Genomic DNA, 12,092 nt, shown 5'->3' with positions numbered 1-12,092 from the left:
TGTAGCCCCCGGATCAAAGTTCTGAGAGGACAGGGAGCATGTCCGGTTTCTCACTGGGTTGCCAGCTCTAAGCACAATGCCTGGCACGTAGAAAATCCTCAGTCTAGTTTCACAAGTGAATGAATGAATAAATGAATAGATATTACTTTCTACTCCAAGGTCACTGGGGGTCACCAAGGTCACTCTTGCCCTCCGCACTTTCTACCCACATTTCTCCAGAATGACAGAATGATATACGTCAGCAATTAAAGATGATTCTTTGGAAAGACCGCCAACCTCTAGACAGAGGGTTGGGTTTTGAGAAGGAGATGGAAAGAGACTAGCGGATAACTGGTCTGTGGCACAGGCAGAAAGGCCACTAAAGGAGACCAATAAAAGAGCTCTCAAGTGGCACCAAGAATTCTCATCAAAAGGCTCCTTCCTCATCCACATGTTTCTGGTCCTAAGGGCCAGTTAGTTCTGTGAAATATAAATATCTCCGTATCTTAAACAGAAATGCAATTGAAGATATATGGACAATACCTCCTAATTCTCATCTAACGTGGATGACAATAATGGCTGGCGTGTGCCAGGCACTAGGCCAAGAGCTTTGTATGTGCTCGTATTTAATCCTCCAACAACTGCTAACAGAGAACTACTACTGTTATCTCCATATGATCTATTGAGATGAGAAGCCAGGCTTAGGGCAGTAAGGAACTTGCCCAGGATATTCACCTCGTAATTGGCAGAGCGGGGATTAAAGACGAAATGATAATCCTGTCCACTTGTCAGGTTGTGCAGATCACGAGAACGACAGCTAACTTACTGGGGCCCTGGGCTAAACTCTTTACACTTATTTCGCATTTAGCCCTGCCCACAGGTGCCTAAGAGAACCTTCGAGTGGCATTCAAGCACTATCTTTCACCCCGAGACCCACAGGAAGTCAGCGAGAGCGGTTCCCTCTGGCTTTCCAGATAGCAAAATGAGTCACGAGTTATTAAAGTGTGTCGTGCGGGGACAATGAAAGAGCCTGAGCTAGCGCTGGAGGAGAATCTCAAGATGCTATTTCTAATGGTGGCCTCTACCCTCAGTTGACATTCCCTCCCACACAGTGGTGGCCCCAGGGATGGTGAGCGACGGGCATCGCCCACCCTGAGGGAGAGTTCAAAACCGAAGCATGCAAAGCATGACACAAACATGAAGTGTGGAAAACGCATTCCTCGCGAACGGTTCCCCGTCAAATTCCCCGCATCCCTCTTCGACGACGTTATCAGGAGCATCGTTCAACCCGGCCCATTGGAGCGCGCCTACGAAAAAGGCTGAAAAATGTGACCAATCAGGAAAGTTATTTTTGTGAGAAAGAAGAAAAATGTCACCAAAAAGGGTCAGGAGATAACCCTCCTGGGCTGAAAATAACTGCCCGGCTGGCAGAGCCGTCAGGGAACAGGCGGAGGACGAGAGACGTAATGCAGAGCGCTGAGGGAGCTCCACTGGAGTGAAGCGGCCGAGGGATGAGGAAATTGGCCTAATTTGGGAACATGAGCCCAACGGCATTGCTCAGATTCCTGCAAGAGAATCTGGCTAACTTTCAGTTCTGCGTCCTAGGAGGAACACTGAAGGGATGGGGGGTGGAGAGAAAGGGAACAGCTGTGACTCAAACATTTCTCCAGACAAGTGGATGAATAAGGGTCGTCAAGCGAGAACCAACCCCTGCTCCAGAAGGATTCCCGGGGAGTAACCCAAAAGCCACTCTCTGCTGGGAGCTCTGTGCGCCGACCTGTCCGGCAGGTAGAAGAGGTCAGGTGGTGGAGAAGCACCTGGCTGGAGTCACAGAGACGAGACTAGAGTCGGAGATGAGCTGAATGACTCTGGACCAGTCACCCAACCTCTCAAAGTCTCAGTGTCTTCAAAGTAAGATGAGGTCAGGGGAGCACCCAGTTCAAGAGCTCCCGTGAGGCTTACGTAGGACATTGTGTGCAATTAACAGAGAGGTAGCAGCTGTTCCAATGCAAACCAAACTTATTATTAAAAGGACAATCTGCAAGCCAAAAGTTAAGCCGCAAAGAGGTCTAGACCCAAGTGAGAAGTATTCATCCAAAAGACAGGCCAGCCCTGGGCAGGTTTTGCCCGAGATTACTTTCCGCCAACAGCATCGTCCAGTAATGTAACATCATGGTAGAGAGCGCCCTGGTCTTTTCTTGAAGGAGCTGTGTAAGAGCAGAATCATTTGAATCAACAGAAGGTGAAAGGTCAAACAGAGAAATCCAGTTCAATTCTCAGAGCTGCCCCGACAGGAGGAAGTTAGACACTGCAGGCAGGAAGACACTCACCATGGAATCATCTTCCAGTACAATTCTCAGCAACCGTAATTGTTCAGCACCCATACCAAATACCAAACCAATAGCAAACTGCCAGCTGAACTAGGCATCTACAATCCACACCTGATTTGTGACAGGTGACCCCATAACCCCCAAAAAGAGAAGAGTGCAGTCATAAACTTTCTTGGTGCTTACTGTTTTTTGAGAGATTCCCGTGTGTCGGGTACTGGGCTAAGCACGTTATGTTCGTTACCTAATTTCGTCTAAAGCAGGAAGTAGAACTCTAACCAACACCGAGCTAGTAAAACTTCACCAAGAGCTCATCTTTCAGGTGACTCAGTACAACTAGACAGTTGAAGTTCTTTGAAATTATCTGAAATTTCCAGAATGACTATGCAAATAAAGAGACATTCCCTCTCCTCTCAGAGAGGGAGGAAGCATTTAACAACCTGGACTGCGCCACCGGGATCCTAGAGGCAGAAAGGCCCAAATGGTTACAGAGAAAATGGGCAGAAGGAAAAGACCCAGAAGAGCTGACAAAGGCAACTCAGGCAGGTATCCTGGGATTTCAGGGCATCTAATCTTCCACCGAACTCTACACAACTTTAAATTAGAAATCTGGAGAGGAATGTGAATTTGTTGTTGTTGTTACTAAAAATAATTCTTTCCTGTCATACCCAAAGCTCTGAATAAAACCTTTGTATGAATTGTTTTTTGAAAAAACAATGACACATTGGTTGCAAATGGCCCACTCAACAGCCCTTCTCCTCTTCTCCCTAACTCCAAACCCCAGTGTTATGGCTGTGGCAACATGCCTGGTTGAAAAGTCCCTTGAAATTTACGGTGGTTTTTAAGAGCCAGTTCTGACCAATGAAACGTAACTAGAAGTCTACTTGGTGAGGTCTGTGGCTACTGTTTTCCTCATAAGAAGGAACAAACTTAGCTGGCATGCACCTTGAACTCTTCTACTATGGCCCCTCCTTCTACCTAGAATGCAGATCTGATGCCCGGGGAACCACCAGCCAGCTCGCAACCGTAACAGTGAGAACAAGCCTCAAGACGCAGGTGGCAGAGTCAGAAGCCAGGAGGCGCCGGGGTAATGCAGGATATTGCCCAGTGACTGCACCTGCCCTGTTCTGCCCTCCACTGGACTTCCTGCTATTAGAAGACTCATGCCTGCTTGATTCAAAAACTGGGGTCAAGTTTCTGATCCATGTAGCCGAATTCAATACTGAGAGATACACAAGGGTACCTGAAAATCAATCCGTCCTGAAAGACCAGGAGTTTTAAACTTCAATGGAAGTAGCACACGGCAGACGAAATGTGAGTAAATCTGAGCAGGTGTATGAAAGGAAGGAGTGGCAAACTGGACAAGGGAGGCCGCATGTAAGCAAGCACCAGTATTGGCGCCAGCCAGCTCCGGCCAGCTGTCGCCATCGGGGGACGCCGGCCCAGCACTCCCACTGTGCCAGAACTTCTGATTTTAAAGAGAAGCCCAGAATCTGGATTTTCACGTGAAGTTTCCTAACTCATAAACAACCAAATGAAAACATTTTAAACTCTGTGTGGATCAAACAAGACATGACTGTATGCCACATTCAACCCAAAGGCTCCCAGGTTTTAATCTTAATAGAGGGGGTTAAGGCAAAATAAAAAGAACATCCAAGTTCTAGAGAGATAATAATGATTAGTAACAAATTTCGAGCCATGTGCCAGATTGTGTGAAGGGCTTACATGTATTATCTCATGTCTTCTTTTCAGCCGCCCTGTGGAGGATGTGAAATGATTATCCCCGGCTTATCGATGAGGGAACTGAGGCTGAAAGAGGTTAAATAACTTGCCCGGAGTCCTAGGCTTCATGGGTGGCCGAGCCAGGATTTCAACCCAGGCCCATATGACCCTGAGGCCGGTGCTCTTCCCCACTCTTCCTAAGGCATGCCCGCACACCCAGGAAGCACAAACACTGCTTTGGATGACTACTAGTTTACCTGTGGATAAATCAGTCAGAGCCGTCGAAGGGACTTCCGAGTCAGTTTGACAAGAGACCCAGGCTCACATCCTCCTACGTCGCTGTCCTTTAATAGAAATGGCAAAGCACTGGCCAGTGCCCGTCTATTTGCTAGTTTACCAAGCGAACGCACGTGTGCATAGTGCTGTTCAGTTTACCAAAGCACTGTCGAATGCATCCCTCTCGTAATCCCCGCAGCAACCTGGTGGTATTGTTACCACCACCTGCCAGATAATGAAATGGGAGATTAGAGAGAGGAGTGGACTTGCTTGAGATCCAGGCCATTAGCAGAGCCGGGTCTCAGGCTCTGGTCTGTCCAAGCCGTGTGTTCTCTCTACTCTAGCAGGATGTGCCTCTTCTTCCTCCACCAGAGCGTCCAACTCCATCACCCTGCTTCAAAATCATCATTCCTACTTAACTCTACAGGAACTGCAGCTGTCTGACCGCCCCCAGGTACCATTAAGTACGTTTTCATGGATAGCTTCATCCTAGAATATAGTCAGCAAGAGGGCAAAGAAAAATATATCAAGTCATACACTCTGAATCGGAATGTAAATGGGCACACACACAAGTCTCGGGATCTAATTTTAGAAAGAAACAGCCAAAATGTCCCACACAGCACAGGGAGCATCTGGCCCTGAGGGAGGCTGCCCACGCGGCCTTAAACCTCAGTCAGCCCAGGGAGACCAGGAATGCTGCATTTCTGATGCGCATGTCACAGCCAGGCACCGGTTGGGTGAAGAACAGAATGACTTTTCATCACGTTCTCCCAGAAAAATGCTAAGGCCCAGAGGTAGGTATCCCTGGGGAAATCAGTAGGTATTCCAGAGAGGCTGAAACCCTGAAAAGTTCATCCCAGTCTGCAACTTTGAAGTTAGGTACTCACGGGACTGACTCTCACCTGGGAGCCAAGGGGAAGGCGATGGGCGGGTGAACGACGCCTACCGACCCCAGCCTAGAAGCTGATTTGGTGTGGGGGTGACACAGAGCCTCAAGGCCGTCAGGTCATTCCAGGACATCCTTCCTGGCCCACCACCTAACCATGACGGGCGGCTAGAATCTCCTTCACAGTTAAGTAGTTAAGTAGATGTGTGATTAGTCCTTCTGGCTGCCAGTGATCACGGGAATAGAAGTTCCATGATGGCAGGAGATTCTGTCCCTTTTGATCACTGAGATATGCGAACCCTCTAAAATGGTACCTGGCACACAGTAAACCTCAATAAATATTTGTTGGACAAAGGAATAAATGATTTGCTGTTGAGATGCATCCTTCTAGACTCACAGTCTAAAGCGGCCAGAGGCCAAGAGGAGACTTCCATGAACCTAGTCACGTGCCTGCACGGTTCTCTTTAAAGACATCCACGACCGCAGTTCCATACCCAGTGTTGGGTATATGTGTTCTCTCACCATCTTCCTAGATTCTACCACTGCTCCCCTGAGCTGTGCTTCCGGTGCGCCACCCCAACCCCCACCCTGCAACCCCCACCTGCAACACTCCTTCTCAGCTTCTAAGGGCCCCATCGCACGCGGTGTACTTCACCCCGAGTCTTTGCACTGTCAACTGCATGCCTGTTCCACGCTGGGCACTGTGATCAACAAAGGGGTACAATGGTAAAGCACAGCCTGACTTCCAAAAGCTCACATCTTGTGAGGGAGCCAGGCAGGTAAACAATTAGAAGACAACATAAGAAGCGCCATAATGTAGGTGCTGTGGCCAAAGTCACAAACTGACAACCCTCAGGCCCAATCTGGTCCATATGATGAGTTGTCATAATTGGTTGCTAAGCTGTAAAAACGTGTTGCTTTCTCACCACATTTTAGACAGCCAGCATCTCTTGGAAAATCAGCAATACCGGGTATTCTCCAGTATCACTAGCTTTCACTAGGCAGTGGTTACCTCTTTACAGGGGACATGTGCCACACACAGCCACCACCCCCCCTTCCCATAACCTCTTCCCACCCTCTCTGTACTGCTCCAGGCAATGAGGCCAAGGGTTGACTACCACTTTTCTGTGCCGGCATGACTGTTACCTTCAAGTAATAATTATTGGTACCCACATTTCTATAGTAAGTGAGAAAGGGAAAGATAAACTGAAAGGGCCATGTACAGAAATGCTGGAGAACTTGCTTCCTAGAAGGGTGAAGAACATCCCAACATATGTGATATGTAAGTAGCTGTGTCTGTGTCTTGTCCCCAGCATGCTTTGCTCATGCACCTGCCGAGCCCATTATAACGGCTTTGCCGCGTAGATCCCTTCATCTATTTTATACCTGCTAGGGCCAACGAGCTGGATAACTGAGAAGCCAGGTTTCCTGCTGCTTGGGAACTGTCTCGTGGGGCAAACAGATCCATAAAAAGAAAATGAGCACACGACGTGAGAACATATACACGTTCTATAATGGGTACCACGGGCACCAAGAAGAAGGAGCCCTAAGATGGCCTGGAGGAGTTAGGAAGAACTGACGGAGGGATTACCCTGAAACTGACTCTTGAAAAGGGCAAAGTTTGCTCAAATGAACAGAGGAAAAGTGCAAAGGGGCTCTGCGTAAACTTCCAAAAATAGCGCCCTGGCATTAAAAGTGTTGCTCATCAGGATTACCCACCCTCCACAGAGCAGCTGGATAAATTCCCACAATTCCAGGGCACTCGGAGAAGTTTCCAGGAAAGTAAGGCCAGTACTAATCCCCTTCCTGCCTGAAAACTGTAGAAAGTGCAGGTCACCGCTGAGAGCAAACGTCCAGTTGTGTAATCCAACCTTACGTCATCAGCATGCCTCACTGGCATTTATTCGGTAGAAATAAAAACCTGGATTTCTCCGGGATTTTCAGACTTCCCAGTTACCCCTGCCTCAGCAAGCTGAAGAACATTCTCCACTGAGAATATAAAGCAATGCAGAAACTACTCTGGCATCAAAGAAAAACGTTCTTCTGTCATTTCTTGCAAATAGGACAAATGCCAAGGAAGGGAATCCCCAAATCAAGACAGGAGGAAGGGCTGGTGTTAACGAGAAGCCATATGGAATACCAAATCCTTGCTGATTAAGTAATTACTAACTCTGGGGCACCTGGGGGCTCAATCCGTTAAGCGACCGACTCTTGATTTCGGCTCAGGTCATGATCTCACGGTTCGTGCTATTAGCACGGAGCCTGCTTGGGATTCTCTCTTTCTCTCTCTCATTCTCTCTCTCTCTCTCTCTCTCTTTCTCTCAAAATACATAAACTTGCAAAAAAAAAAAAAAAAAGCAATTACTAACTCTTAGCATTTTTTTGTAACACCCACCTCTCCAGTCAGAATCGAAGAGGAGTTCTTGTTACTGAGATGATTGTCCACTTGAGCTGACTCCTGCTGAGCTCGGCGACCCATCTTGGGCCCCTGTAAGGAGAGATGGGGAGCGCTGCTGACCCAAACATCTTTGAGCCACTATGAGGACAAGAATTCTGGGAAGGTAAGCAAGGACAAGATGTATGAAGACGTGGTGGAGGATGGGATTTGAGTAACTTGAATATATTTCTCAAAAATGCTCCAAACCCTGAAAACAAAGCACCTGACATCATTTCTATTTAATAGGAAAATATGAAATTCCTGGATTAACGATCACAAGTTTCTCTTTTAACTACCAGAGATCTTTCCTACCCAAAGAAATGCAGCTAGACTTTCCTCTAGAAGGAACAGAGATCTCATGTCAGGCACTGGATTAAATGCTTCCCATGCGTTATTCCATTTCATCTTCACTGCAGCACTTTGAAGTAGATATCAACGTCTCCATTCTAGAGATAAGGAAACCGAGGTTCGGGAGGGTTCACTTGTTTTAATTAAAAAAATTTTTTATTATAATTGACACACAATGTTAACTTTTTTTTTTTTTTTTTTTTTTTTTTTTAACCCAGTAAGCAGCTTCATACTCCATTTGACCTCTGGACCCCCAGCTCCTAGCCATTCCTCCGTGTTAGAAATCCGAGTCTTGATTTCCTAAATCATAAAACTGAAGTAACTCCCACCTCCTCGTGGGAACTCCGGTCAAGAAAAGGCCACTCCAGTCTGCCTGCCTTCTTTTCATGCGTTAAAACACTGCGGTTTTTACATGAACGTCTGGCAGGTGAAGTCCCACGGAAAAAGCCCTAGGGTAGGTGCAAGTGCGACCCTGACCAGGATCTCCCCCCCCCCCCCCCCCCCGCCCCAATCACCCTTCAGATATGTCCTTTCTAGGGGAGTTAGCACTCGGGGCTCCAGAAAGCGCAGACTGGCTGGGAAATTTCCCACCGGTTCCGGAGGCCTGCAGGCGCAGGATCTGTTTTCTGCTTTTGGAGAATTTTAAAGAAAGCACACCCCAGGCCGGGGGCGGGGCAGCTGAGGCCGCCTCTTCCTCGGCCTCACCCCGGCGCGGCTCTGGGCCCGGCCGCTGGGGACAGGCCAGGCCGAGGCGCCTCAGGGACGCCGAGCCGGCTAGGTCGCTCCTCCCCACCCGCCAAATCCTAGCCCCAAATCCCCAAGTCAATCCTCACGGAGGTGGCCGAGCCGCGGCGTCGCTCCTCGCCTAAGTCCAGCACGTCCTCCATCTCCGCGGCCGCCTGACGTCACTTCCTGGAAACCAAGTGGCCCAGTCGCGTCCCTGACGATGGCTCCGCCCCTTCATCTCAATATTTAAAGGATCCGTGGCATCATTCCTGGATTCCGTGTGCCCCCTTTGAATTTAAACCAAAACTTCCCTAAACTTCCTCGCTTGACAGTTCTGGAAGAAACCTCCAGATATTAAATCCCGCTAAGGCTGCTCCTGTGGGACAGTGAAAAAATGTTAGTCTTTAGGAACTGTCTACACTTGTAGATCTGTTTAAATATTATTTCGTGCAGGGTTGTCTGGGTGGCCTAGTCGGTTGAGCGTCCGACTTTGGCTCAGGCCCTTTTTCTCACGGTTTGTAAGTTCGAGGTCTGCATCGGGATCTGTGCTGACAGCCTGGAGCCTGCTTTGGATTTTGTGTCTCCCTCTCCCTCTGCCCCTCCCCCACTTGTGCTCTGTCTCAAAAATAAACATTAAAAAAAATTTTAATTTAAATATTAAGTGCAAAGCATTAGCTAGTAGTAGTAATTAAATTGATCCTTCCTATTTAGCTTCCTATATAGCCCTTGCAATGTACAAACAACCTTCACAGTTATTAGCTCACATGAAGGGCATAATAACCGTATGTGGAAAAACAAGATGAGTTGTATTGTTTCCATTGGACAGTAAAGAAAACAGGCTTACAGGTGAGGGAGGGGGGGTGTCAGGTGCAAATAGTTTCTAATAGAAAATACAATATATATAATCTCTGCCTTCAAGAACTTTACGAAGAGGCTGAACGAAGATGTCAAATACCTTAGTAGTAATAACATTCAAAAGCATAAGTAATCTCTCCAACAGCCCCACAAAGTGAGCACCCAGTGATATCTGCATTCAACAATTGAGGATAGATACTAAGGTGCAAAGATGTGGCTTGAGGGAAATCATCTGAATGCTAAGCAGCAGAGCCAGTTCCTTTTTTTTTTTTTTAAGTTTATTTACTTATTTTGAGACAGCGACAAAGAGTGCACATGTGGGAGGGGCAGAGAGAGGGAGAGACAGAATCCCAAGCAGGCCACATGCTGTCAGCACAAAGCCCAACAATGTGGGGTCAAACTCACAAACCATGAGATATCAAGAGTCCAAGAGTCGGAGGCTTAACCAACTGAGCCACCCAGGTGCCCCCGCCAGGTGCCTTTGTGATACCAGATCTTACAAGAGTACTTTTCTTCTGCACATATTACTGGGTACCAGCCATTCTCCTAGGCTAACCGAGGAAGATATCCCTCCAATTCCCAGCCTAATGGGGCAAGCAAGTTGAGTCTTCATTGATTCTTCATGTAAGATCCTCAAGTCAACACCACTGGCCAGGTCCCTGGTCCTGATCAGCTGGAACCCCCAGAGAGATGGTCTCATGGTCCTGAAAGTGAGCAAGAGCCCCAATATCATGCTGGGCATAAGGTCAAGATGACCACTGCTAAAACGTGAGGACTTGAGAGTGGAAGTGGCACCCCCTAAAAGTGGATTGCAAGCATTTCTTCAATACCCAATAAATTACTCAATTCAACCGGTCATGCACACATGTTTACTGGGTAGGACCGTGTGTTCACATGCCTTGTGACAGCAACAGCACTGCTTGGATGTCAGAAGACTTGAGGTCTTATCCTGGCTCTGCTGATAACTACCTGTGTGGCCAGGCAGAGCCCTCTGGATCTGTCTCCTCCCTTGTAATTGCTCTTAGAGATTACCCTAAGATCTGATTCTCAATGAAAATACCCTGTTAGATTTTAACCTGAAGAAACATCCATTGCCAAAATCTGAGACACATGAAATATAGGCTCCGATGAATCCTTTGTTTTCTTCTTCCTTGGTACCAGATGAGGAAGAAGGGCTTACTCTTTGGATTTTTCCAAAATCCATAACCTACTTCCCTGCTTTGTGTGAGCTCATAGCTACACTGCCACCACCTTAAAGCCAGTTTTCAAACCTTTACTCTCACTTCTTCCCTGCCTTGCTGAAAGCAAAAGGTGCCTGGTGCTCACTCTGGGCAAAGAAGCTCTAGAATGGTGGCTTCCAGACCTTGCTGAGCACCTGAATCACCTGTGAGGTTTATTATACTACTCTTTTTTTATTTTTTAGTTTATTTATTTTGAGAGAGAGAGAGAACAGAGGAGGGGCAGAGAGAGAGGGAGAGCGAGAAAATCCCAAGCAGGTCCCGAGCTGTCAGCAGAGCAGGACGCGGGGCTCGAACCCATGAACCCATGAGATCATGACCTTAGCCGAAACCAAGAGTTGGATGCTCCACCTACTGAGCCACCCAGGCGCCCCACCTGTGAGGTTTATTAAAAACACATGTGCCAGGGCCCCACCCCCGGAGGGTGATTTGGTAGAGGTGGAGTCCAGAAGGATACAATTTTAATTTTCCTCCCATCTTGCAAGTGTTTGCTTAAAGGCCTCAGTAACACAGCAACGAGCTGTGTTGCTGTCACCCTATTTCAAGTTTCAGCAGTCCCAACCCAGGCACTCCATATTCTACCTCCCTGCTTTATTTTCTGCCATGGCACTTCTCTTTTATCATAATACATAAATTACTTGGTTTATGGCCTTTCCCATGCACCTACCCACCCCCTGTGTAAGTTCCATTAAGGGCAAGGGCTTTGTTTATTAGTTTGTTTTGTTCACTGCTGCGTCCACAGAGCCTAGAACAGGGCCCGGCACACAGTGAATGTCATAAATATTTCTCGAATGATGGCTGAATTTCAGAGGCAGTATTGTATGGGACATGCATAGACTCTGGCAAGAGACTTCCTGCCTCCAGATCTCAGGGTTGGCACCTACTGGCTATATACTGTAGGTAAATTACTTTTAAGCTTTCTACACCTAGATTTCCTCTTGTTACTCAAATGACAACAATGCCTACCCAAACTAGAGGGGCTGAGTTAACTATCACCTCCGCCACCCATAAGCGTGTGGCCTTTAAAAAAAAAAAAATTGCTCTGTGCCTCAGTTTCCTCAACAGTAGCCTGTCCAGTTTCCTCAACAGTAGACTGCCTCAGTTTCCTCAACAGTAGACTGGAATTCTGTGAACATCCCAGCGGCCTAGGAGCCAGGAGCAGGGAACTGACCTCACCATAAGGGTCCAGGAAGGCTGGGTGAGGTGGGGTGGGGTGGCTGGAAGCAGCACTGATTCCCAGGAGTGATCGGGAGGCTGTGTTACTGGGAAGCAACGCGCCTTGCCTTCTCTGAGCTTCT

The 12,092-nt window shown here is 47.7% G+C and overlaps 1 protein-coding gene across 5 annotated transcripts in view; it reads right to left on the bottom strand.

Moving 5' to 3' along the window:
• IFT43 (intraflagellar transport 43) overlaps positions 1 to 8,929 on the bottom strand; it is an 82,845-nt gene extending 73,916 nt beyond the window's left edge. For 2 of the 5 annotated variants that reach the window (XM_045451605.1, XM_045451607.1), the window contains exons 1-2: positions 8,809 to 8,929; positions 7,586 to 7,678 (exon numbers count right to left, since the gene is read on the bottom strand). In XM_045451605.1, coding sequence (XP_045307561.1) covers positions 7,586 to 7,678; positions 8,809 to 8,862 — 147 coding nt within the window. In that variant the 5' untranslated portion in view covers positions 8,863 to 8,929. Of the gene's footprint in view, positions 1 to 7,585; positions 7,679 to 7,939; positions 8,069 to 8,808 lie in introns of those variants that run through there. The other 3 variants (XM_045451604.1, XM_045451606.1, XM_045451608.1) reach the window with 2 other exon arrangements.
• Positions 8,930 to 12,092: the final 3,163 nt, after the last annotated feature.

The sequence above is a fragment of the Leopardus geoffroyi genome, chromosome B3, assembly GCF_018350155.1.
Source record: "Leopardus geoffroyi isolate Oge1 chromosome B3, O.geoffroyi_Oge1_pat1.0, whole genome shotgun sequence".
Lineage (NCBI taxonomy): Eukaryota > Metazoa > Chordata > Mammalia > Carnivora > Felidae > Leopardus > Leopardus geoffroyi.
Note: the sequence above shows the minus strand (reverse complement) of the source record. Positions and strands in the feature narration are given on the sequence as shown.